Genomic DNA, 27881 nt, shown 5'->3' on the forward strand with positions numbered 1-27881 from the left:
TCATCAAAGCTGCGCGGAAGGAAAGGTGCCCTCGAACCTGCTGAGTCCATCAAGAACCACGTCTCACTCATGTCATTTCTACCCCTCGTTTTACGTAAGACTCAGCGACATCTGCTGAAATGGTAAACCGACGACCTATTACTCTACTGGGAAGTAGGCTAAAGTTCCTAAGCTATCGTCACGACTGTAATCAACACACAGCTCTTCCCTTTCTCCCCGGCCTACGCTTCCCCCTTTTATTCTGAGAAATGTCACCCCCGGGTCGCCCTGAAAGCCCACGGAACGGTGTGATTCAAACGGATGCGGCCGCTCCCTCCCGCAGCGCCACAGGCCAGGAGCGTGCCCCTGCCCCGGCCCTCACGGCAGCCCAGCCTGCGGGCCAGAGATGATCTAGCTTTGCTGAGTCGGTCACGGTCCTTCCTCAAGACTTTTCAAAGTGAAATGAAGACAGGAGGGGACCTCTCCCTCGGGTGGTGACGACATTAGGCACCTGGAGGCAGGACTGCTGGCAGCAGCCACGCGCCCCGGGCCGTGGAGAAAGGTGGTCGGCGAGAACGCAGCCAGGAGCAGACGGTGGGCACCCTGGCAGCACTCCCAGCCCTGACGACGGCCACCCCTGCCTTCCTCCTGGGTGCAGAGAGAGCCTTCCGATAAATTCCCCCCGTCTATCTGAGTCAGTTCAAGCTGCTTCTCTGCAACCAGTAGCCAAGAAAATTCTACATAATATATCGAACAAGCTACAAGGTAGCAAATTTGAATTCTTGGGAGTAAGGTCCAGGAATGTTACGAAATTCTAACATGCCTGCAGCAAACTTAGTGTTAATCAGCAGGCTGACATCTGAGAATGATGCCACTTGCCCGGGCTGGCGCGGGTCAGTGGTTAGAGAGCCATGGCTTCCGATCCCCTGCCAAGGGCACGTGCCTGGGCTGCAGGCTCCATCCCCGGGCCCGTTGGGGAGCATGCGGGAGGCAACTGGTCGATGTGTCCCTCTCACATCAACGCTTCTCTCTCTCTCTCCCTCCCTCCTTTCCACTCTCTCTAAAAATCAATGGGGGGAAACATCTTTCGGTGAAGATTAACACACAAAAAAAGAAATGAAGACACTACTTAACACTTTCTTCATAAGACAATCAATTTCGAATGTTTTGTAGTTGATTTAGTAAATTTCCTCTTAACAAAGCCATGACTATGGAGGGTCAGTGGGTAAATGCTGGGCTGAGAACGTGACGACTGGGACACCCCGGGTGCCAGGTGACCCTCTGGAATATTAGATCCAAGGGCAGGGGGTTTCGTGTTCTGGGAAAACCCACGTCAGGGTAGAGATGGTCGTGCAACGAGGCACCGCTAATGAAATTGGAGAAAGTCGTTATTAACGTGATTGCCTGTTGCCAGAAGACACAGACCTACTGACGGATTCAAAGGGATCCAAGGAACAGAAACGGACTTGGGTGCTGGCGGGCAGGGCAGTTTTAATCTCACGGGAAGGTGCTGATTCAGAAGTTCAACAAAGAGAGTCGGCCCTGCCTAAGGCCCGGGTCTAAGGCGAGGCCGCGGGGGACTCAGCACGAGAGGCGGGCCTTCCTTGGCCTCTCCCGACTGTGGCTGCTCCGGGAGGCCTCATAAGGAACGTCAGTCGAGTTCCATTTCAGCTCAAGGTCTTCTTAAAACCTCTCAGTTCCCGGCACTGAGCTGACATAAGAAAGCTCGTCTCCAGCGCCCGAGGAACAGCGAAGCGCGTGCTGTAAGAAGGAAGCCCCGTCGTTAAGTGTCACCTGCATGGACGCTCCTTCCACCCTCGCCACGCAGGCCACCCGGTCGAGGAAGGTCACCGCCACAGGCACCGCCACGAAGAAGCCCTTACAGAAGGCCCTGAAGTACCGTTTCGCCCAGCCGCGGGCCTGCGCCATCCCTGCCAATGCAAAGAGGACAAGCGTGAGACGAAGCGCGGAACGAACATCACGATCGGTGACCAAGCAAAGCGGCAGGAAGCAGCAGGAGAGAAAATCAGAGCTGCGGAGGGGCAGCCTCGTCTCGGTGTTTCGCACCCACCGCCGTAACCGCTGGGCTAAAGGGGACTCAGCCTCCCGGAGACAAAGGCACGGGCTCTAGTTAACTCCGTTCAGCGGCTCACGTCCACTCGATAACTTCAGGGGGAAATCTTCGCTCACAGGGCAGCGAGGTAGAAAATAAACAAACAGCCCGGCCGGGCGGGGCTCAGCGGTTGGGCGTCGACCTGGGATCCAGGCGATCGGGGTCCGATTCCCGGTCGGGGCACAGGCCCGGGCTGCGGGCTCGATCAAGGACTCTCTCATCATGGATGTTTCTGTCTCTCTCTCCCTCTCCTTTCCTCTCTCTGACATCAATAAAGATATATTTTAAAAAATAAATAAATAAGCATCCCCCAAAGTAAATGCTTTCCCGTGGCCGATGGTGACGGCGGAGACGCTCCCCCTCCCCTCACGCCTGCTCCTCCGCAGAACGAGACGTTTTAAGGAGACACGTCAGTGGCCGCCCAGCCCCCCTTGCAGCTGTGTGTGACCCTGGGACTGGTCTGATGAATGCCGTCTGAGCAGAAGTGACATTTTCCCTCACTGTGCCCTGAGAGGGAGTATCCCCTCCTGTTTCCGTTGCTCATTTTATACCTTTGGTAACGAGGTGGTGATAGGAACAGGAGTAGCCTCAAGTTAAAGACGGCAGAGCAACAGAGTAGAGGGGCCCCAGGTCCCCAGCGCCGGGGAGGTCCTGTGACTGCCCTGCGGCCTTAGGTGAGAGATGAATCACTCTCCGCCCCTTAAAAACTCTGACTAAACACTGCTTTGTATGTTCCACATAAGTGTATATATACACATAAAAGTATTTAAAACAGAATGTTATTTGTATTATTGTTTTAATCATTTAATAAACACCCATATGTCATTTGTGTAATTATTAAAGCCTAGAGACTGGAAAAAAAAAAAAAAGCAGGTTTAGCCCAGCCGGGCGTGGCTCAGCGGTTGAGCATCGACCTAGGATCCAGGCGATCGGGGTTCGATTCCCGGCCAGGGCACATGCCTGGGTTGCGCGCTGAGCCGATCAATGACTCTCTCATCATTGATGTTTCTGTCTCTCTCTGCCTCTCCTTTCCTCTCTCTGAAATCAATAAAGATATATTTAAAAAAAAAAAAAAATCAGGTTTATCAGAAGGCTGAGAGTGGCCCGGCTGGCGTAGCTCAGTGGACCCGTGATCTAGGACGTCTCAGTTCGGTTCCCCGTCAGCACATATTCTGCTTTGAACTGAACCTCATTTTAAGATTTGACTGGTTCAGAACTATCGTATTTCCTTATATTGGCCAGTTAACAAGAATTATGGAGTGCCAACACTAGCACTGTCTTAGGTGTTTTGAGAGGTTTTTTTAAAGATTTTTTATTGATTTTTTTAGAGAGAGAGGAAGGGAGAGGGAGAGGGAGAGAGAAACATCAGTGTGAGAGCGAAGCATCCCCAGGCTGCCCCCTATCAGGGATCGAGCCCGAAATCCAGGCATACGCCCTGACCGGGGATCGAACTCGCAACCTTTCAGTGTATGGGGCAATCCCAACCAACTGAGCCACACTGGCCAGGGCTAGGATTTTTTTTTTTCTCTATAAAAATGCATAATAAAAGAAAAATATAACTTAGTGCCAGAATTGGACCAAAGGAATAAATTATAAATAGTCACCGAGTGGGAAAAATGGAAGAAAGATAAGAACTGGAACTTCCTGAGAAAAGTTGGGTGGTGGGTTCAAAAATGTTCGCTATAAAATTCTTACAATTTTTCTGTTACGTTGAAAATGTTGTCATTAAAATGTTGGGAATACAAGGATAAATTACATTTGGTAAATTTCCCAGGGAAGAGGGAAATGTGATTATGAGATTAAAGGTGCACTTGGCCACTTGGCCTACCTGAGATACTGAGAATGCCGGGCGGTCCAGGGAATAGGACATATAGTAAGAGACGTGAGCAATAAGACTGGAGTGAACACTTGTGTTTTTTTGCTCTGTTTTGTTCCTTAGCGATATGGAAATCTCCATGACTCCAATATTTCTGTAAACCATGTCGAACAAAAGCCGCAGCACGGCACAAGGCCTCTCTACGAGCTGGCTCCGGCCACCCTAAACCTATAAAGTATCTTCACCCTTCATCTCCAGATAGGCACCATTTGACTGCATTTACAACTAAGATCCCATCTCAAATTTCAGCCATTAAAATGCCACCCATAGATTCTGCAAAAATAGTTCATCATAAAAATTAACAATACAGTGGATAGCTTTTTATAGAAAGAGAAAAAGCCTATTAAGTGGTAACCATCAGCAAGGAGAGGGAGGCCCGGTAGGCTTTGTCCTGTAGTAACCACTGAATTTGGATTTCAGCATCCTATATTATTTTCCAATTTAATAGGAAAGCAGAAGTGCCATTGTTAAGTACAATTGAAAGGCCCTGTGGACTTTACGCCAACAATGCAGCAACTTAAAAAACATGTGTAAATGAAACAGCCAGGTACTTATCTGCAGCCCAAACAAAGCAATCAGAGGACTTTGGGTCATTTCACCATAAACCAATAATATTTTCAATTGGCAAGAGAACGTATTTCCAGTATCAGAACACTTACTAAATAGCTGAAACATCTATGTCGCATTATTTAGCATTTAGGCTGCATGTGACATTGACTTTACAAAAATTAAGAGGGCCCTGGCCGGTGGGGCTCAGGTGGTTGAGTGTCCTCCTGAGCACCGAAGGTCACCGGCTCAATTCCTGGTCAGGGCACATGCCCAGGCTGTGGGCTCCGTCCCCGGTTGGGGTGCGTAAGGAGGCAACTGCTCCGTGTTTCCCTCTCACATCGATGTCTCTCTCTCTCTCCCCCTCTTCCTTTCTCTCTAAAATCAATTTTTTTAAAAAAAACATTAAAAAAATTAAGAGAGCCTGTAAAATGCATCCTTCTCGAAAGAAAAATCTCAAAAACCCTTCAAAAATCAAAACTAAGACATAGGAATGAGTCAGGGGAAATAAGCAGATGGTAACATTGAGAACCTAAAACCAGAAGGGCGCAGAATACACAGGGCGAGTGTCGGAAAGTGGGCGCCAGGCGGCGGCAGGAGAGCCGGGAAAGCGGCCCGGCAAGGGCCCGTGGTCCCGTTCCCGGGGTTCCGTCCCCCAGGTACCGGCCCCGCCCGCCCTTTACCTCCCTCGAGACCTCACACCCGGCCAAGTGTCTAACACGCTTCGTCCTCGTTTCCTAATTCCTTTCCCAGCGAGCCCGTCCCTGCCCGGCTTGCCCAAGGTCTCCGCAGGCCCGGGGACGCGGGACAGGCGCCGTTTCTAGTAAAGAGGTTGGGCGAAGGCTTCGCTCCTCGGCTCTCGGCTCCTGCGAGGCCGCCGCCGGCCAGCAAACGCTGCGCTGCCGGGTGAGACAGGGCCGGTCGTCGTCTGACACCCTGACAACAACGGAAAGTCCCCCGCTGCCGGGTGCTTCCAAAGGAAGGCTCTTCAGCATCCTGCCCCAATCCAGAGGCGCAGGCCGGCAAGTGACAGCAGGACTGAGGCCAGGGTGACAATGTCGCCGGGAGTTACGTAGCCTTTAAACTCGGTTTCACCACAGGGCGTTTCAGGAAGGTGAATGCGATAACCGTGGCCTCCCTCCCGGGCCCGAATGGGCTAATTTTGAAAAGAACCTGATTTCAGGGTCTCGGGAAAGTCCCGTCCTGACCCCTGCTCCTCATGCCTCAAATGTGACGCCTCCCTCCCCAGGCGACAAGTGCCTCTGGGCGAACATAAGACGCCAACCCAAACCTACGTCAAGGGATCAGGCGCAGAAACGCGGCTTCTCCTCTGATCAGGGCTGGGCACAGAAGTCGGAGGGTGTCTCCAAATAACAGCGGCCACCAGCCCCCAAAGGGGCAAAGGGGGGAAGGCGAGGTCACGGGAAGGTGGGACTGGGAGATGCCACGTGACCGGCCCGGGGGCTGTTACTGCTCTTAACAGGACGATAAATGTAACAGAAGCATGGACTCCGGGAGCAGGGAAGCACATTAAGGCTCGGAGGGGCAGCCTGTCAAAAATAAAACCCGTCCAATCCACGGCCCGAAGGTCTGGAAGGCTGCCCGCAGCCCATGGCGGCAGCCGCGTGTCCGCGGGGAGGGCTCGCCCCGGGAAAGAATCCACCAGGTGAGGGGCCCCGCGGCGGGGGACGGGAGCAGCCACCAGGCACGGCGGGAGCGGCCGTGGTCCCTTCACCTTCCAGGGCCAGCGACGTGGCCCACACTTGAAATGGCAACAGAGGCCAGGTGACAACGTGCAGTATGTGTTTTTTTAAAAAAAGGCAGATATTTCTTAAACGTAAATTAGCTCACAGGCAGGACGTCTTGTAGCCACTAAATGCGACTTTCCCTCTGAGTCCAGGGAGGGTCCATCCCAGGGCCGGGGCACAGAGGGCCAAGAGGAACGGGGACATCTTGTTACGCCAGCGGAGGAAGAAGTGGTCAGAAAACGATGACCGCACGTCCAAGGGGCCCGTCTGAAGGTGCCCCTACCGGCTAAATGTGGGGAGATTCGATCACCTACATAGTTAACGTCAGTCATGATCATAAGCCATTGAAAAATACCTTTGGGTTTGCTGATTTTCTGAAATTATACAATATTAGAGAACTGGGTGTTTAGCTTCAAAAGGTAAATTAGGCAGTGCTCATTTTAATTTAGTGTAACGCCATAAAAGTATTTTATAAATTGATGTTTAATAAAACGCAAAATGTTATTTTAAAATAAGCTTCCTTTGGGATCGTTCTCAGATAGAGGTTAGAAATGAAGTTCCCGGTGCAGGTACAGAAATTGCCTTCAATGAATCAATTACCCTTCTAAATAATTTCCTAAGTATAACTGTTTTCCTGACTAAATAAAGTTTCCACTACTTTTCGGCTGTTATATCTGCACATTCGATCATTAAGTGACTTTGGGATCCAGTCATAAAATGCAAAGCGTGCGCTTGGGACTACTTAAAATGCACAGCGTCTTGTTAGTGACCATTGGCCCCGGTTTTCAAAGGTCAGGCCCCTGCGGGTTTGTGAGGAAACATCTGATGCTGAGCTGGGCTAAACCGAAAGAACCCTGGGAGATGCAGAGAAAGGATGGCCAAGAACAGGGACTTGAACCTGCAACGTCTTCTTAGGTATTTATTCGTTTTAGGCCAACTGAGGACGCGCTACGTGCCAGGCTCCCGCCAGTCCCGACCGGGCGAGAATGAAGCCGTGTCCGGGAACCTCTGCAGACACTGGACACTGAGCGCCGGGCCTCTGAGCTGCTCCAGCCTTGTGACGAGGTTAAGGGCGCCGTGAAAATAATGTAAAGAAAGATGGATTTTATAAAAGGCAGAGGCCATTGGGATGTTAGTGTGGAAAGAAACTACACGGATTCCGCTCTCCGGCCCTTCCGCTCTCCGGGAGTGACTCTCCCACCCAAGCAGCTGCCCGGAGGTCCGGCTGGTACTTAGCCCGAGTGCCCTCTCCTGGGAAAACACGAATCGTAACTTCCTTGGGCTCACACCCCTTCCGTGACCCCCATGTCTTTCATCGCCATTGAGCTCCTCGCGGTCAGCACCCAGGGCTCGTTATGGCGAGGTCCCCGTGTCATCCGGCTGCCCCACCCAGCCCCCCGCCCTGTGCGGGATGGTCCCGCTTCCACTGGTCTCGGGCCCCTCCCCACGGCCTGCCTTTCGTCTCCGCCTCTCCCCCGTCTGTCTCGGCCGACTCTTACCCATCCTGCCGGCTCGCTGAGCCGTCGCTCTGCCAGGGAGGCCAGCCTGCCTCGCCGAGTCCCACTGAGATGCCCTCCTAGGTTCCCATTCGGTCCTACCCCCTGCCTGGCCGGTGTGGCTCGGTGGTCGCGCGTAGACCCATGAACCGAGAGGTCACCGGTTCGACTGAAATCAGGGCACATGCCCTGGCTGTGGGCTTGATCCCCAGTAGGGGTCACGCAGGAGGCAGCTGATGTTTCTCAGCGATGGGTTCTCTCTCTCCCTCTCGCCCTTTCTCTCTGAAATCAATAAAAACATTTAAAAAAAAAAAAAAGAATACATGGTGGAGGCCCGCACTCGGTAATCCAAGCTCGATGTCTTTCTCGGTCCTTGTTTAGGTTAAACTCATCGCGGTCAGGGTTATAGGCCTTTATTTGTGCTAAAATGACAAATGCCATTTGAATACAGAAATACCCAGGTAGAAAGAAACCAACGTAGTTCTTCCGGATGCCGCTGTATTTATCTCGTAATGTTCAATGGCATTATTTATGTACCAATCTTCAAGTTAACGATGCATAACATGAATACCAAAATAATCTAATTGAACCACAGAAAGCCCCACTGTATGAGCCAGCGGCTGCTATTTTATGGCTGTAAAGGAATATCTCATCTCGTTTTAATCATTTCTTAGTAAAAAATCACCGTAAGTGGAAAAATCCACCAAACTCACATATAACTAGAAACTTTAGCTCTCTGCCAATAAGGAAACAGAAAGGGAACAAGGCTCCATCATCCGACATTCGGGCGACCAGCAGGGAGAACTGGGTCTGCTGGTGAGCACAGGGAGGAGGGAGGAACAGGACGGGGATTCCCTTGCAGGCACCTGCAGCCGGCCCGGGCACACGGAGCTGCAGCTGCGGACGGCTACCCTACGGCATGGCAGGCAGGCACCTGCAGCGGGCCCGGGCACACGGAGCTGCAGCTGCAGACGGGTACCCTACGGCATGGCAGGCAGGCACCTGCAGCGGGCCCGGGCACACGGAGCTGCAGCTGCGGACGGCTACCCTACGGCATGGCAGGCAGGCACCTGCAGCGGGCCCGGGCACACGGAGCTGCAGCTGCAGACGGGTACCCTACGGCATGGCAGGCAGGCACCTGCAGCGGGCCCGGGCACACGGAGCTGCAGCTGCGGACGGCTACCCTACGGCATGGCAGGCAGGCACCTGCAGCGGGCCCGGGCACACGGAGCTGCAGCTGCGGACGGGTACCCTACGGCATGGCAGGCAGGCACCTGCAGCGGGCCCGGGCACACGGAGCTGCAGCTGCGGACGGCTACCCTACGGCATGGCAGGCAGGCACCTGCAGCGGGCCCGGGCACACGGAGCTGCAGCTGCAGACGGGTACCCTACGGCATGGCAGGCAGGCACCTGCAGCGGGCCCGGGCACACGGAGCTGCAGCTGCGGACGGGTACCCTATGGCATGGCAGGCAGGCACCTGCAGCGACCCCAGCTCTATCAATTAATAAACTAGGTGAATCTGAGACCTTTAGAGCGGAACATATGTAACTATTCATAAGCTCTACCGAGGTGAGCATCGACCAACCTAATCTTCATCTCTAACCCGCAGTGCCCACTGGCAGCTCCGAGCTCCCTGGCCTGTACCAGCCACACCCTCCTTGGGCACCCAGTGTTGTCCGCTATCTTTCCCCCCAATGGATTGTGGCCTCTGAAGGGAAGAACCATGTTTCACTGCTCCCCACATACCCTACAGTCTGACACTTGCTAAGCATCTGCAGGTGCTAAATCAATGTTTTCTGACTGGACGTTTAATTTTGCAGAGGGCGACACTAACACCCACTCACAATGTTGATGGAGACAGAGCTCGGTAGGGTTGGGGCAGGTGCTCCATTCTGTCAAATGCCAGTCAAGAGCGGAAGGACAAACGGTGGCCAAAGCAGGCCATTCGAGAGCCAGTACGTGTCACTCCCAGAGAACCACCTGTCCCCATCCCCACCCCTTTCCTCTCCCCATGCTCAGCATGAAATCAGCAACCAGAAAACTTGGGTTCAAGTCCTCTCTATGCCCATGGCGAGGCAACGAATCTCCATTTGCGTGGACAACCTCTGAGGTTCCCTGCTCCCACTGTCTACGACTCGGTGAGTCCCACCTCAGGCCTTCACCGTCTGTAGCAGAAGTCCAAGGAGTGGCCCTTACTCCCAGGACTAAGACTACCTGTCCCGTCGTCACCACCACCATCGCACCTGTGCTCCAACACCACCCCTGCCCTCGCTGCGAGGCCAACCTACCCGTGAAATCGGGCTCACTTCTGGTGACGACACGGTCAGGTTTCTTGTCCGATCTCTGCCTCACGCCTCACGCCTGCGCGCACTTAGCGAACACAGGTCGAGTGGCAGGTTGGATAGTGCAGGGTAAAGCACACTGTGGGAACCTTCTACTACACCCCTGCTTTCAGCATCAAAGATCAGTACCCTGTCTGCAAATAATGCACCAGCAATAATTAATACAACTAAATTATTTTCATACTGGTCAGCAAATAGGTTTTTTGGGGTTTTTTTACTTAACCTAACAGCTCAGTGGCCCTGAGAATAATTCCCTGATCTTTTCAATCTTGTAAGAAACTTATTTTCTTTATTGTCTCCTCAACATCAAATGATATTAGGAAACATCGCAATGGTAGTTACAGTAAATGGCTTAGAAAGAAAATCCGGTAACAGTTTTGATAGATCTTAGGGAATATATGAGCCAGATAAAAATATATGAGCCATACAGGAATTCAAAGCCACTTAAATTAATAGTGATCAGTCCTGAGTAATGAAGTTTCTCAGAACCTAACGCTGCTTAGTTCTGCAAAGAGACTACGCGCATCACCCGGAGACCTTTCCCTGGCCAGGCCATTTCTTATCCGATCCATTAAAATGAAAGGCAGCACTGTCACAGCCAAACAAAATCTGGGAGACCTGTGAACTTCTAAACATCGTGCCCTTTCCCAATTTCCCTTCCACATTTATTACTCGGATCTTCAAACACTCAAAGGGGAGCTAAACAGGTTCAACTGTGTATAGCGTGTAAAACTGGAAATGCCGCAAAATCAACGTGACCTTTAGAGTGTAACATTTCCCACGACCCTTTAGTTAATACTAGGAAAACATTTACAGTGTTTAAAGCATAATCTTCACATGTAATATGTTCAGCAAATATAAAAGCGGATACAGAACAAAGTTCTTAAAAATCAACCACATTTTAAAGCCAAAAACACAATTCATTTTAAGCTACCACTTTTCCTACAGTAGATACATTATCTGTCAAACATTCGTAACCATACGAGCCTGCTGTACTTTTCAAACACGTAGCTGATGTGACCAGCGTCACCCTAACCCAGGCACCGCCTGCCGTTGATGGGGGGGCCTTCTAGTCTGACTAATTCTCCCCCAGTTTACCCACATTCATTTGCTTGAGAACAAAAATATGTGCTGGGCAAAGGGTCAAGATGAGCCCTCCCACGGGCCAAAGAGACGACCCTTGATTAACCCCGAGGCTCGGTCTCAACAGCAGGCTCTCTCACCAACCAGACCCCCATCAAAGACACTATAAGCAAAGATAACAACTAAGTGGTGAATATCACCATAAAATTAAATTTTGTATAAGAGCAAATGTAGACCTCCATCCTCAGATCCCATCATATATTTGTGAGCAGCGAAAGATACGCAACTCAACGCTCAACGGTGGCAAACTTTCCCCGGGAGAGGCTCACACTTCGGATAAATCACTCTAGCAATTTTTTTTTTTAACGCCATCTTCAAGCAGCAATCCTTAGGAGTTTATCTTTCCCTTTTGACTTCTTTGACTCAGTATTTTCAATAGAAGCAGATCAGAAAACACTTTCAGGCGGGCTTTATTTTTTTTCTTTATTTTTTTTCTGCACCTTTTCCAGTGGGAGAGAAAAATCAGCAAGACAAATGACTGCAAAACCCACCCACCCCCCTCAGTAACTGGTGGGCACTCGTACATCCTATGGCCTTGAACCCGAGTCCCGGGGAGAGAGACGGAGGGACCAAGCCGGAGCAATCCACTACCTGGCCAGGAGCAAGGCCTGGCTCTAAGGCTGGGCATGTTCCTGTCAGCTCCCCGATTCCATTCGCATCTCTTCAATGCAAAGAGCGGAACAGCGGGCAGAACAGTGAACCGTCAACAGAGCCAATAAATTAGACGCCTCGCCTGTCGCAGAGAAAATCAATAAGGCCCAATGAATTTATATTGTACTCTGATTTAGTTAGGGGGAAACTTGGGAATGCAACGTCTTCAGCTTCTTGTGTACTAAACATATTCTGCTCCACTGGCTGGAAGAAATCTTTAAAAAAGATGCGGTGGCAGAAGGCAAATAGAAGCCGGGCTTATTCCAACAGAGAAGCAAAGCAGGGAGAGAAAAAGGTTGGGGGAGGGAGGCGTGCGTCCCGCGTACACGAGATAAGGTGCGCTGGCCTTTCACAGGGACAGGACGTGAGTGGCGACCCCAGGAACGAAACAGGCAAAATCAGCTTGGTAAGAAGCGAACGGCAGGAGGCCCGAAGGAGCCCGGGGGTGGTTTACACACCAAACGAGACAAGAGTGAGACAGAGTCAAGTAAGAAAAAGACAAAAACCCTAAGTCTTTTCCTATTATGAACAAAGACGCCTGCACCCAGAGTGCAGGACTGTGCGCACCCGCGTCCACACACAGAGCAAAAGGAGATTATTTTACGATATTAAGACAGAGCTCGGCCCACGGGCGCGCCCAACAAGCTCCGTGAGGCTTCTCTGACCTCTCAACCCTGGGCAAAAAAACCCAGCACATCCCGCCAGGATCCAGACCATCCTGTTTGACAAGTCGTGGCCGAGCTGTGTGGGATAGAGTAACGAAGTGGCATGTGCATTTTTAAGTTCTGAGAACTATTTTCAAATCGGTTCCAAGAAAGACTCATCCTGCCATTAGCAAAGATGAACTGCCCGTTTCCCGGTCCCCTCAAAAACACATTTGTGCTTTCAAAATCTGTTCCGTTGCCAATCTGGTGGCTAAAAAGAAACGGCATCTCACTGCAGCTTTATTTTGCATCTGTTGTTGTGAACGTCTGCCCACGTCCCTCCCGTCCTCGTCCATTTTCTGTTTCATTGCCCGTCTTTTCCCATTATGTTTCTGGTGTCGTTTACATATTGATGAAAAAGGCCCTTTCCCTATGATAGGAATTGCAAATCTTTTTTCCTGGTGTGTCCCTGCTTTTTGATAGTTTTTAAAATTTTATCCTGTTGTTGGCAGTGAATTTCAGTCACGGTCCATCACTCTTTCCTTTAATGGCTCTGTTGCCGGGGAGACGGCGAGGAGACCTTGGCTCTTGCCTTCTTGAGGGGAAGGTTTCCACCGAGAGACAGAGTGTAGCAATGGAAGCACGGACGCAGTGGCCGCCGCGGAAACGTACTCAGGGCGGCGAGACTAGGCGGCTCCGGCGCACTGGGAAGTCGGGGAGAGGAGGGGGCAGGTTCGGGGGCCTTGGAGACGGGTCCGGGGGGTAAGCCCCGGACGAGCTGCCGCTGCCCACTGCTCCCCTGGTTGCAAGTCGCGCGGGGTCCCCTCGGCGGGAGGGAGGCAGTGCTGGCTTGCTCCGGGGGGGGGGGGGGGGGGGCAGAGCATTCGCCCTGGGACGTTCATTTTCAGGGGTTTTAAAGGCTGGGCGTTTAGGGAGGTCTTAGGGGCAGATCCATAGAATATTCATCAGCTTTATGCTGTTGCCCAAAAAATGAGGTTTATTCTCTTAACCTCATTTGTCCTTGGGTGTGGCTGGCAAATGGCAGTAATTGGACTTATGTCGTCTGTCTCTCTGAGGGGGGTGACTTAAGCTCCACCCTCTGCCTGGGAACGGGACCCTTACGTGTCCTTGGTTTAGGGAAGACGGGATTCACTAGGAGGCTGCAAGCCGGTGTTTAACTACCTGTCTCGGTTTCCCTATTCGGCCTGTCCTGGGGCTTTCCTAGCCTGGGCACTATACCCGTTTCTGAGCATCTCTTACCTCCTGTCCCTACAGGTGTCACAGTGAAACTCCACACTGCCTTTCGGGTAAATTACAGTCTCCCAGTTGGTCTACCTGTCATCCCCTCTACCTTCCGGCTTACTCTATACACTTGTCAGATTAATCTGCAAACACAGTTTGCCCCTGTGAGTCCCAGTCAAAGCGCCTTCAAAAACTCTCCCGCTATCATAACCCCTCCCTACTATTTATAGCCTACGGCTAATATTTAGGTCACTCACAATCTAACCTCAGTTTACCTATCCCATAGCCCCTTACTCTAGCCAGACGTTTCTCATTGGTCCTATGTTTAGGAACAAAGGCACTTCCCCTATGTCTTGGTTCAAATTATCTCTGATATTTTGAAAGTTCCTCAAAGGCCTCATTGATTCAACAGCTATTTAGTCTAGCTGCAGGGTATCGAGGTAGACGAAGGAGCATATCCAGTGAATTCTGTGCCGTGGGAGGTCCTAGGGGGAGGCTCCACCTAGACTGGCCGGTGGCCGGTAAGCCTGTAGGCTGGACCTGGGAAATGAGATGGGACCCAGACTTTTTTTTAAATGAAACAAAGGCCAAGGTAAACAAGAACTCACGGGGCCTAAGTTAGTCTGATTGGAGTGCAGAGCGCTGAGGCTGGAGTGAAAAGAGAGAAAGATGCTGGACTGACTGACAACAGGGCAGGAGAAACAGGGTCTTTTAGGCCAATTCAAGCAAACGTTTCCGTAACCTGAGGGCAACGGTGAGCCACAGCCCCTCCAAGCAAGGGAGTGAGCCCGTCCAACAGGAGTTTTACGAAGATCTCGGCCTGCAATCTAGAGTTTAACCAGCACTTAAGTGTCCAGGCTTGGAACTGATTCGAATACAAGCATACTTTTACTTATCCAGTAATTGGATTTTGAAAGGTTGCGGCAGAGAATGCTGCAGAAAGGTACCCGGAGGTAAGGTAAGGTAAAGCTGCTCCGCTCCTTTGCCTCAGGGCTGAAAACAAGTATTGTCTCCAGTTGACTTTAAGAACCAAGACAATCAGAGGAATGAAAGGCTGGACTGCGGGTGATAAAAGATCAGAGCTGACTCTCCCCACCCTGTTCTCATGGACCTGAGCCGAGGACAGATGAGCGGGCCTCGAACTGAGTGAACCTGTGTGATTCACTCGGCAGTTTCTCTCTCGCTGCAGGGAAACCAACAGCCAAGATCTGGGATTAAACTCCGGGAAGGTTCCCTGGAATGGAAGCACCGCCCTAAGCCTGGGGGCTCCTTCACACTCACTGCTCCCCGGATGCCCGCTCCACCCCTCGAAGCCGCTCACCCTCCTCGTGACCTCGCAGACTAAGTCCAAAGGCAGAGAAAACCAGGTACAGACAGAGAGCGCACAGTGTGGCCAAGGAGATGAGGTCCCCAACGAGGGGCATCTGCAGGAAAACGCGGGAGAGCGCAGAAAGGAGAGAGGAACCCGGGGGCTCTGAGTGGACTGGTCTCCGCAGCACCACAACCATGAAATTAAATTACCCTAAAGTACAAAACACGGTACTACAAGCCGTCCCTTCTTTTAAAAATGTCTTTGCTGTACACGATTCCAAAGCAAGAGCTGGGTAATGTGTTTACCACACGTCCTCCGGCTACAAGCGAGACGATTTCTCAAAAGCTGACCGTACAGGCTACGCACATTTTTCAACAGAAAGATATAAAAAAGCGTGGATGTCAAAGTGCACGAGGAAGACCCAGCTCTCAGAGTAAACTTCTGGATACAACTGCAAAGATTACATTTTTGTGATTTATGACGTAACAGAAAAATGGATGCTTCTGCCTTCTGGGCACTCGTAGCCCAGGACGTGCTATGAGTTAGGAAGCCCAGCAGGAGCTCGGTGAGACTGGGAGCCGCTCGCCCGGACCGCCGGGGGGGCCCTCGGGCTTTGGCATCACTGGGAATGGGAAGCGCCCGGCTGCCATGGAACCCCTGGGGCGCTTCCAAAACGGTTCATCAGGTCCTGGACAGCACCCCCCGAGATCCTGATTTAATGGCTCTGATCTGTTTTAGTCACTGATACCTGATAAACCAGCGGTGGTAAACTCACAGCAAGTTTATATCACCAAGGGAGAGATGGCCGGCATCCCTCTATGTAAACGGAAACACCCGCACCCCTAAGACCTCCCTCTCGGACAGAAACCAGCAGGACACCAACAGCAACAAGGGAGGGGAACCTCCGCCCTGTCTGCTGCCACCTCGGGGCCGCCAAGGGCCGTTTCATTCTCCCGATGCCACGTCCCGAGCCTCAGCGCCCCACACCCTAACTCCACGGCCAGCTCCCGCTCAGCATCACCTCCTCTGGGAGGCCCTCAGGATCACACTGTAAGTAAAGAGGTCCACTGGCTGCGTCCGTCTTACCCTGAACCCCACCTCTGCGGCGGCACACACGGCACAGGGCACTGACTGGCACATCCTCTCGGGGACCCCGTCGGGGTGGGGACCCTTCCTTACCCATCCTTCCCTTCTTATAAAGCTTTGCGCCTTATACGGCCTTGTGGGTAGCAGGTGAGTGTTTGCTGAATAAACTGAGTAATTTCTCACGTTTGGTATGGTGATTTCTCCCTTGGCCTCCTAGTAGAAATGCCTCGGAAAATTTGCAACTTTTAATAAAAGGAAGGGGGCTTCTCCCTCGGCCACCTCACCGCCTCCACTGGATTAGGCTCCGGAATAAAGTGGGCAAAAGAGGCCAGATGGGGAGAGCGAGGCAGCAGTGGGACTCGGGGCCAGAAACAAACAGGGTGGGTCAGGTGTGACTGTTTTTCCCTAAGGGGTTGTGCCAACAAAGGGACAGCCTGAGTTTCGTCCCTAAGAAACTGTGACGGTGCTGCCAGCTGGCTCAGTGGCTGGAGTCAGCCCCGCGCCCCCTCGTCTGAGCTCTCACCCTCCTGTCACCCAGACCAACGCACTCGGGTCCCCCCGGGGCCCGCCCCCCACTCCGTCCACCCGCAGTCTTCCCAGCACACTGCGTGGGCGACCTTGCGCGGGACGCGCGGTCCTCCGGTGGGTCACTGTCGCCGTGGGACAGGAAGCGGGCCCTGAGCCAGCCACCCCTCCCCTCCCACCCGACTTGCCCTTCACCCTCTGACGTAACCGACCTGCACAGAGCTCCCAGGACCCATGCTCTCAGCTCCCCCTGCGCACGCTCCGCTCCGTCAACCTGCCCACTGCTGCTCGGCTGTCAAGACGCAGCACAGACACAGCCCCCCGCTAAAGCCCTTCCCTGGCATCTGCATCGGGGGTCAAGGGCGCCTCTGAGCCTCCCTCGGCACGTGCACCTCCACCACGGGAGACCGCACGGCATTCTTCAAGGGTCCGTAAGATGCCTGTTGTTCTACTGGACTGTAAACCCCTTGACCAAGGATGGTGATTTTTTCATCTTTGTATCTAATTCAATGCACATGGCACATAGTTAAAAAATAATAATTACAGAGGACTGAACTTTAGGCCAACGAAAGGGCAAGAAGGTATCCACTGGACTTTGAGTGTAGGAAAAAATCTAGATCCTAAGGAAGTACAGCCATCTATTCCCAAGTCCCACCCATAAAAAAAAAAAAGAAATACATGGCTATTCAGACGGTATCAAAGTGACTAAGAAAAAACTGATCGTTGGACCAAGCAGGCAGTAAGGAGGCCAGAGTCCCCGGTAGAGCAGCTGACGAAAGGCCAGAGATAAAGGAGGTTCTTTCTATCAGTTGAGCAATTCATCGACCTACGTCCAAGGACGGGCCAGAGCCTGGCACCTTCCTCTCTCAGATCAGCACTCCTCCCCTTTGGCATTACTCTCCGCACCCCTTCCCCAGCCCCACCACCAAATCCCAGATTCCATGGGGAACTGCCCTGCTCGGTGCCACCAGGCCTGGGACGTGAGAGAGACAGGGAGTCTTTGTTCTTGTAGCAAGGACCTAAAGGAGAGAAAACGAAACTACTCTTTACTGAGGACTTACTTTGTACCCGATATTGTGCTACGTTACAAACACTCAGTCTGACAGTGATCATGAGTAATGAGCCCATTTTAGAGGTGAGGGCTTTGTGTCCAAGGTGACACAGCTAAGCTATGCAGCGACACAGCCTGCCCCAGAACCAAGAGTGACAGCCTCCGGAGTATTTCCATAGCCCTGACACCTCCAAACGCAGGGGGATGTGGCCGAGCCACTCCAGGGGGGCACTCAGAAAGTGCAGAATTCGCCCGGCCGGGTGTGGCTCAGCGGTTAAGCGTCGACCTAGGATCCAGGTGATCACGGTTGGATTCCCGGTCAGGGCACATGCCCAGGTTGCGGGCTGCAGCTGATCAATGACTCTCTCATCATTGATGTTTCTAGCTCTCTCTCTCCCTCTCCTTTCCTCTCTCTGAAATCAATAAAGATATATTTAAAAAAAAAAAAAAAAAAGTGCAGAATTCTCCAAAACACTATTACAAATGCTGGTTAGGGCCTACAGGACCACTCACACACACGGGCACACAATGAGTTAAAAAAGCTTTTGGGGTCCCGACCTAGAAATCTAAAAGCTATTTGCCATTTCATTCCTATAATTACCCATCACAAACAAAAATGGACTTGAAAATACATTTTTGGGATACAAAGTCCTCTTAAATGAGGCTTTTTTTTAAAGAGTATTTTCTTCCACACACCAAAAAAAAAATCACCAAGGGCAGAAACCATTCCGCCCTGTTAACTTGTAGGAACAAGGGCCCTGGGAGACACCTGTGGGAAACGCGCTACCTGGCCAGGTGCTCGCTGACAGCGAGCTGTCATTTGAATAAAATACCCCACTCAGCCCTGCAGACAAGAACATGTGATGGAGGCGCCACCGACTGGAGCAATACAGCTGACGAGCCTCTAATCTGCTGCCAGGGCCTGTTCCCTCGCAAAGCGAACCCGACGTCTGCTGCGAAATCGGATGTGTGTGGACTTGTCCTTCTTGGCTCCTGGAGCCACCTTAGATCCGCTAAATACACGGCTGAGCCGTATCATTAAACCCACAAGTCGGAGAAACCATGACAGCTCGGACACGAAGCATCGGCGTTTTTATTGTAATCCTTACAGACATTTCTGATACAGAATCCTGACTTTCAGCTAAATGCAGGCAGGCGTGTGTCTCTCTCACGCCGGGAGCAGTGGCAGAGCCTTTTGAACACGGTACAGAAGCCCCTTCCTTCCCTCCCATCGGAAGCTGGCCCGCTACAGGGGCTGTGGAATCACCTGATAGGGGGACTAAGAGCCATATCGGGTGTCTGTCCTTGTCATAGAAATCCTAGGATCAGCTAAAACAGGTGATCTCTGGGAAAATGGCTTAGCACCTTTAGGAAGGTTAACTACTGAACTGCCTCTTACAATTACAAGAAAAGTCATAAGAAAGTGATGGGGGACCAGATAGAGAGACAGGGAGGGAAGTCAACAGGGCCCGCGGCTGGTTTTTTCACACACTCGTTTTCATATGCTCACTGCCATTCTGACAGATGAAAAGTTAAGAAGCAGAGACGTTTTCACCGGCCCCACGTGGCAGAGCGAACAGAATCAGAGCCGGGAATCAGGCCCACGTCTAAGACACGGGGCATGGAAGGCACGCTACTCCTACTTGAGGGTTTGGGTAAAGCAGGAGTGGTGGGGAGTAGCCAAAACAAAAACAAAAACAGAGAGAAAAGGCAGAAATTTAGAATTTTTCCAAATATATGATGATGAAATAAAAAGTCAAAGAAATAGGCATGGATTGTTGGCAGTGGCCCACGTGGGAGTGAGTTCAGAGGAGACTGGCTTTCTACCTTTCATACCCTCGCAAGATTCCATTTTAAACACAGTTTTTTAACCTCTGTAACCAGAAAAGGACTCCTTTTTCACTTAGATAAAAAGTGAGGTTAGGGCAGGAAGAGATGAACCAAAGAACATATATGCATATATGCACAGCCCATGGACACAGACCACAGTTTGGTGAAGGCCTGGGGTGGGTGGGGAGGGAGGGGGACAAGTGGGGGTGGGTAATGAGGGGCATCTGTACTAACCTCAACAATAAAAATAAATTAATAAATTAAAAAAATGAAGTTAATGTACAGAAACCCATGCAAGTGAGCCTCAGTATTTATTTTCCGAAATGCATCAGCCCTGCGCTCCCCACGCTTCCGCAAGTCGGGTCATCTGTATGGAAGAATTCATAAAAGTACCCTCCCTCCTCTGATTATGACACTGGTACAATACACGGGCTAAGCTGGAAAACGGCCGTACTAGCCATTACAGGACACAGGTCACCATGGTCAGTCACCCTGGCAGTTTCTTACTGAAAGCGCCAGAAAGGCAGGAAAATAGCGCTCTGCTCCCACAGCACTGCACAGACCCGGACACCGAAAGGTCAGAAGTGCAGGGAAGGCCTTGTACGTTCACACTAACTATTCAGAAAATCCACGGAAAACCTGGTGAAGGCCCGACCCCAAGCAGCCGTCTCGCCACAGCCCCATCATCCCACAACCCCCTCATCAGTAGGTAAGTAAATATCTAAAGAAACAGTGAATGAACCCATCATCAATAAACAACTATTTTCTGGGTTTCCAGAAAGTAAATTATGTGGCTGCCTGCCACGCGTGACTCAAATAAAAAAAAGGCAGGTTCAGGCCACGGGTGGCCAATGTCAGGACGCCCCAGAGGGCAGCCCCAGGTGTCCCAGTGAGTGGGCATCCCCCACGGTGTGGTCTCCCCCATTCTCGGCTGGTGGCCAACCAGGATGGTAACCAATTCAAACGGTTTGTTTCTCTGTGGCCTGTAGGATGCAGAAGGTGGTCCCCACCTCCTGGGAGGACCTGGGCTTCATTCCACCAGCCCGAGGGGAGTGGGGAGCCAGGCGCTGAGGGCGATGGGAAATTCCCAGAAAACGACCAAGGAAGGAGAGACCCCGCTGGAAAAGCAATCGCAGCGAACCTCCAGGGACTTCAGCCTGCCGTCTGGCAGCTTTTCACAAGTGGAGAGAATGCTGGTGACCGGGTACCAAGGCGAAGGTCAGGAGACAGAGGCCCAGCCGGTCACCTCTCCCTCCCCCACAGCACCTGCTTGGTGGGTTGGGGAGAAGATCCCCCAAAGAGAGTCAACACGCCTGATGCTGGGCTTCACTCTACGCCCTGGGGTCCTGAAGGACTTTTACAGGAGCCCCCCTTTTTAAAAGGCACAGACCCTGGGGAGGGCCTCCCGCTGGTCATCAAGGGGAACCAGGGGAACCAGGGCTCTGGCATCAACTACAGCCCCAGGCATGGGTCAGACCTCAGGGGTCAAGGCCCAGGCCCCAAGGAAGCGAAGGGTCAGGGCAGCTCCCAGCCCAGCCTGCGCTGGGAGCCTGACCCTCGTGGGCTCGGGGCTGGGGCCTGGGCCGCGGGCCCCTGATGGGAACCTGGGGCTGGGACCTGGGCCTCTGATGGGAACCTGGGGCTGGGCTCGGCCTCCGTCCCGGGCGGCCCTTACTCACCCGGTCTCCCGCTCCTCCTCCGTGAGAGGGGGTAAGTGGATATTTTGTGCCCTCGCCCAATTTGGCCAAAACCCTAAAAGTAAAAATGACAAGAGACAGACACGTGTTTTAAAACCCTGGGGCTCGAGCCTCGGGAACGCCCACCACCTGCCCAGCGCTTCCAGATGGGGGCGCCCTCCCGGCCCGGACTCGGGGCCGCAGTTGCTCCCTTTGGGGCGGGGGAGGGGGAGGGGGAGCGGGTCGGCCCCGGGCTCGAGGCGGCCGTCGCGGGGCGCCGGTGGCCGCCCCGATTGGCCGGAGGAGCCCGCGGCTGGGGCGGCCTCCGGCCAGCACGCGCCCGCGCACATGCTCCCCAGCCCGGCCGAGCAGCCCTCCGCCCCCAGCGGCGCCCGCCGCGCCTGGGGACGCCCCGGGAGGAGGGTCCGGGCCTCGGGGACCCCCCCACCCGGGGGCGGCAGCGACCGGGCAGCGGCCCACCCGCGCCGGTTTCAAGGCCCCCCACCCGCCGCCGGGCGCCCGCCCTCCGCACCCGCTGCGCAGCTCGGCCCAGGGGAAGGCGCGCGCGCCCCGCCTCCGCCGGCGGCAGGCCACGCCCCCGGCGCGCGGCGGCGGCGCGAGGCCACGCCCCCTAGGGGTTGCAACCAAAACCCGACCGGGATTTCGGACGGATCAGGACGGGACGTTCAGCAGGCAGCTGCCCAGCGCTTACGCTACACTCGGCCCCGCGTCCAAGGCCTAGAGGGCGGCGAAGGGCTGAAGCCTCTGCGGCCCTTTCCCTGTTCGAGGGTCGGGAAAGCGGCCGGCGGCTGCTCTGAGTGCACAGCTGCAGCGGCAGAGCTCTCCTCTCCCCCCCCCCATCGCGTGTTTTCCACCAAAGTGCACAAAGCCAGCCGGCAGCAATGACCCAGGGCAGGTGCTGGACTCTGGAGAAACTAAACTGCATCCCTAACCCTGCCTTCAGGTGGTGCACCCTTCTCGGGGTTTTTACAACCCCCCAAGAGAGGGGATCCTACAGCTACCAGAACCAGGCACTGCAGCCGGAGGAATGCAGGAGGAGCTGCTGTGGATATTCCCACACGAAGTCAGAAACTAACCTAAAACCTGAACTCTCCAAAGCCACGTTAATTTCCAAGATCAAGGCAAGTGCACAAAATGCAATTACACGAGTAAAGGCACTTACGTGAAGCTGTGGGCCCCATCATGCTCAATTTCAAGACGCCTTTGGACACGCTCTTAATTCAACAACTATCGATGGAAAACGAGAGAAATGTTTCTACGTCTAGAATATTTGTTGTAAAACAAAGATCAAGCCTCCCAGCGAGGGCACTTCATGTGTTTAACTCCTTTGAAAAATTATAAACCCATTGCATGTTAACATAAAGAACATTTTTTAAAAAAATAATGACTACTTTAGAAAAAAGTTAGGAAAGTGGGCAATGGGAACCCCAGGAAATGCACTGCCACGTCAGTCCTCAAGTCCTGAGGTGCCTTGATGTAGAAACGTTTCTTTCATTTCCAGCCACATGACAGGTGGACAATATTTACTCCACAGTTCCCTGGTTTGCATCTCTGCCATTCAAGAGACCAGCCCAAAATATTGGCTGCCTCAGTTTATTTTGCACTTTGTGGTTCCAACTGATCATATCATTCTCGCTTCCGATTCCTAAGTCAGTTGATAGATAACCACAGTAAAACTGGATTGGTGAGTGTGACTTGGATTTGGGGCCAAAATGAAGTTTCCTACAACTCTCCCTGGAATTGAACTCACTGGGTCACAAGCAAATTATAAAGCAGCTGCGTTTCTTCCATCTCAGGAGCAGGCCTGACCAGGGGAGCCTATAGATACCCTGACTGGGAATCGAACCGGTGACCTCTTGGTGCATGGGACGACTCTCAACACACTGAGCCCCACCGCAGGGCTGTGAAGCTATTCTTAATATTAAGGTCTAACTACACCACATCCAAATGCAAACACACACACACACATTCACATATGCTCTCAAGTGAAAGGCTAACCCAGAGAAGTGAATGGATAATTCATCACACCCAACACGGGTGTCTTGGAGCCACTGGTCCTCTTGGACGTGATTTCCAGGTAATGTCCATTTCCTCCTGTGGTTCAATTTTAATTTCGTTCTCACTTTCTTACAATTTATGGGTTAAATTACAAATTTAACCACCCCCGGTACGCGTAATGTACGATACCGGCGAGAAACGCCCACGTAGAGAAGCAGAAGGCAAAAAACCGCACAGTGGCCCTGGTTCAGAACATAGGACCTATTTTTGGGGGGGCGAAGATGGGAAAGGTATGGAGAGGGACTGTTCTGGTAATTGCAGGACAGCGTGTGTGTGGTTAATGCCTCTGGACTGCACCTTTGAAAAGGTTAAAAGGGTCAATTTTATGTTATGTATATTTTACCACAATAAAAAATTACTGGTTGGACGTCCAATAGCTTTTGAAGCACTTTTAAGCTTTTGAAGCACTTTTAAAACTCCAAACACTCCAAATTGTCTTCCTCTTTCTACTCATTAAGTTAATTAATAAGCATTTATCGAGAGCTTTTATATTAAACAGTGTGCTAGGCGCAGCAGAAAATTCAAAGCAAGGCATCTTTCTCTCCCTGAAATCCGTCGTTCAGTTCTTCCTAAACCGAGATGAAAGGAAAACCGTTTAATTTCTTACATGGTTTTGGTTTTGCTGGGAAAAGGTTGCTAATAGGTGTGTTGGGGGAAAATTTTTTCACTTTACAAATAAATCATTAAACAAAGTTAATTGGATTTTTTTAATGTGCAACTTCTTTAATATGCTAATGTGCATTTTGCAACTCCAAGACAGGACTTAGTAAACTGAGAGGCCTAAATGTATTTGATCGGGAATTCTTTGCTCTCCTGAGGCCCAGTTAATGAATATCTCGCTGTGTCGTGTGCCTGCCAGGTGAACTACAGATGCACCAGCCAGGCGGGGGTTCTCTACACAGGACTGAACGAATTATGCAGTCTGTGATTATGGTATGAACGCCTCATTTATTTTATCCCTAAGCGTTACAGAATATGTACAGGATTATTTTAACATTTTTTAAAAATTAAAAATATAGATTAAACATTAACTAGAGACTATTAAAGTCATTTTCTAAAGTAATTTCTTACCTCAATTTACAGCTCTCCAGCGCGTTTATGTGGCATCGAATCTTTTTTAAAAGTTATTTCCATTTTGGGGAGGAGGACCTGCTAATGGAGATTTTGCAGAAAATTGTGATGCTGACGTTGTGGTGTGTAAGTTCTAAACATTTTTAAAAGTTTATTTTCAATTACAGCTGGCATTCAGTATTATGTTATATTAGTTTCAGGTGTGCAGCATAGTGGTTAGATGGTTTTATACTTTACAAAGTGCTCCCCCAATAATTCAAGTACCCACCTGACACTATATAGGTATTACATTGTTAACGACTATATTCCCTATGTTGAACTTTATATCCCGAGGCTATTTTGTAACCTAAACATTTTTAATTAAGAAGAACAGAGCACGGATCCTCATTCTTTTCTTGATAAGAGGATTCCTCCTGAGCTGGACTCCAATCAACAGCCTCGGGGCCTGTGATTTTCTCTCTGCCTTTGGATAATTACAATGTGATTTGCAGCTGTTCTTAATGCATAATTTTTTTTTAAAAAAGTCCCCATTTCTCCTTGACTAGGCCTGGACTCCAGGTCACAACCTTCAACAATATACTCCCACATTTTCTACATGTTCTCTAATTTTGTGCCATTTCCTCGCAATTACACAAGGTGGACCAGTTTAAGTACAATGAGCGTCTGATTAAAGCTAAAGACTCAGCAAATCTGAGCCCACGTCGTGATGTTAATGTCGGCCTCAATTAATCTTCATTAGCTGTTTCACTTTCATGTTTGTAAAATGCATCAGGCCGTTTAAATAATTGCAGGAGCTCCACAAAGGGATGGAGACGATGGAGCGGCCAAGATCAGACATTCTGCTGTGAAGGGCAGTGGAGTTCGCCACCCCAAAGTATGCCTCTTCGGGAAATGGATTATTTTAAGCTGGTTATTTTTAAGAAATCAAAGACTCGGGGGGGGGGGGGGGGAAACACACACACACAAACCTTTGACCTTCCCCCTAACTGCCCAAAAGGATTTAGATGGAGAGCCTGCCCCAGAAGGGAGCCGTCATCATCGATAACCGTGCAGAGCATGAACCAGGTGCCACAGATAGGGAGCAGGCAAGACCCATCTGTTCCGGGTCCTCTCTGTGTCACCCTGTTAAAGATGGCCCGGCAAACATTTTGAAAAAGAAATGTAAACCGCCTTCCTGCCTTTGACACCCTAAACCATAACCACCCCCAACCACCTCCACCTCCCCCTAAAATCTGTGCCCACCCCGAAGAACCTCAGAAAATGACTTTATTTAGAAAGAGGGTCCTGGCAGATGTCAGTAAGGGAAGGACTGTGATGAGATCAGACTGGATTAGGATGGGCCCCGCAGCCGACGAGAGTGTCCTTGTAAGTGTCAGAGAGACTCCAATTCAAATGGAAAGGACAGGTTTTAATCAGCAGGAAACTATCAAAATAAATAAGAGGGCCCATTGGGAACTGTCCCCTTTAACCTGTGTAGAGGTGACCGGGCACTTTAAAGGGAGAAGGAGAGGGGCGAGGGCCTGAGCAGTCGGAGAAGTGGAAACGTGCAGAAAGCGGGAGGGCAGGGTTGGTGTATGTGGGACCCATGTGGGTTTGCTAACTGGCCCTTATCAAAGTTAGACCCCTACCCTTCCAGGGAGACAGGGAGACAAGGGCCTATCTTCAGCGTTGGCCAAAACAAATAGCCAGTTCTTGGGGCAGCCTTGAGCTTTCCCAGCAGAAGCTTAAGAATGGGGGACTGGTCATCTTGGAGATTCAAGCCTTGAACTCTTAGAAAGCTAACTCGTGTTTGTCTTTTAATGTGCGTACGGTGGGGTTGGGGTGGAAGGAGTTGGACAAAGTGATTTGTGCTGAGAGTCTGCAGTTTCTCTCCACCAAGACTGAGGTCTAGTCAAGAAGACAGAGGCAGAGGCCGGAGTTGTGGGGCTCCCACCCAGGGAACAGGGGAGCCATCGGCAGCCGGAGGAGGCGAGGTGGGCCTTCTCCCCACCCTCCCCACCTCTGGGAGCAGCTGGCTGTCCGATGCTTTGATTTACCACCCCCGGCTTCCCCGGCTGTGAGACCGTCCCCGCCCTTAGTCGCACTCCGGCCCATCCCACCTTCCCACCCCTGACCACACCTGGCGTGGAAACGCTCAGGTCCAGCCATTCCTTCTGAGTCTCCGTTTCCTTAGGAAGCCTCCCGAGTAGAACAAAACCTCCATTCGATAAACGTCCGTGCCTGTCTCTCATTCACCCGTCTTTTGCTACAGGGGTCCCAACAGAGCACTTAGGTAGAAGGTTGAGGAAAACATGTCATCCTTCCCTAAGCTGAAATAAAGTTAAATGTTATTTCATGTACATGTCCTCTTGTTAACATGACCCATACAGAGGGAGAGCCAATGAGGGAAAATCGGCTGTTTTCAAAAGCAGTCCCTCTATCGGGGAACTAAAAGGATTTGTGAAATCAAAACTAAATAGTCTTCATGGCGTTAAACGTTTCCAGGCCAAAATGCAAAGCAGCCTCCCGGGCCCCGCGGCCCTTCTCGCACGTGGCTCGCTCCCGCCAGGCGCCGGCACAGGCTCCGAGAGGACAGCGGCAGGGCAAAGACGAAAACATTTCCATCATTTCCAGCCTGCCACCTGCGACAGCCCACGGTGCCCAGATCATAACGGATGGGATCACTTTTCCATTTCTTTAAGGTCACCGAGGACAGACACGCTCGGGACAGGCCGCGTTTGTCAGAGGTAGGAGAGGTGACTGGTGAGGCGGCAGTGACAAATCCGTCCTCGGCTTAGCTCATTTCACTGAAGGATGTGTGTCCCCTTCTGACATTTATCAAAAGAAATTCGATTTTGTAGAAAGAAGGATGTCACGTAAGAGCGCGCAGCCCCCGAGGACCCTGCCCGGGTCAGAGGCCAGGTGGCGCGAAGGGAACCCGCGGGTGGGACAGAGGGTCCAGGCGGGCACCAGGCGGGCACCAGGCGGGCGGGGGCGGGTTTTGAGATCTGGGCTTGTGACTGGGCCACGCTTCGGAATATGCGCTTTCGCTTTCTCCAAATATAAGGAATAATAAAAAAACCAAAGTGGGGTTTTTGTTTGTTTGCCTGGTTTTGTACTTTAGTTTTGTTGCTGCTGTTTTTTCTGCTACATCGGGGAAGAAAGCGGGTGAAACCGGGCAGCCCTCCCCCCCGTGCCACGGCCGATGCAGTGCACCCCGTGGGCGAGCAGTCGATATTTCTCGTCATGAAGAGAAATGATTTCTCTCTGGCGTGAAAGGGTATTCTGGGTCCAAAAAAAAAATGAAATCAGACGTGGGGACAGAGGAAGTCAGATTAGGATCAAAGGAAGGGCTTCTGTGAGGAGACGGATGACAAGGCTCACACGTTGCTGTAACAAGTTCATAGCGACGCACCAAACGGCATGAAAATATTGGATTAAGGTACAAATTAAATCTCTTTCTCGGTGAGGGGTGTCTGCAGGCCGTAACC

General features: G+C 51.6%; 1 protein-coding gene across 1 annotated transcript in view; it reads right to left on the reverse strand.

Annotated features, from left to right (window-relative positions):
• IMMP2L (inner mitochondrial membrane peptidase subunit 2) overlaps positions 1-21865 on the reverse strand; it is a 395161-nt gene extending 373296 nt beyond the window's left edge. The window contains exons 1-3 of the mRNA XM_081147358.1: positions 21794-21865; positions 21265-21337; positions 1774-1910 (exon numbers count right to left, since the gene is read on the reverse strand). Coding sequence (XP_081003484.1) covers positions 1774-1908 — 135 coding nt within the window. The 5' untranslated portion in view covers positions 1909-1910; positions 21265-21337; positions 21794-21865. The remainder of the gene's footprint in view (positions 1-1773; positions 1911-21264; positions 21338-21793) is intronic.
• Between the last annotated feature and the right edge of the window lie 6016 nt (positions 21866-27881).

The sequence above is a fragment of the Miniopterus schreibersii genome (assembly GCF_964146895.1).
Source record: "Miniopterus schreibersii genome assembly, chromosome: 9".
Classification (NCBI taxonomy): domain Eukaryota; kingdom Metazoa; phylum Chordata; class Mammalia; order Chiroptera; family Miniopteridae; genus Miniopterus; species Miniopterus schreibersii.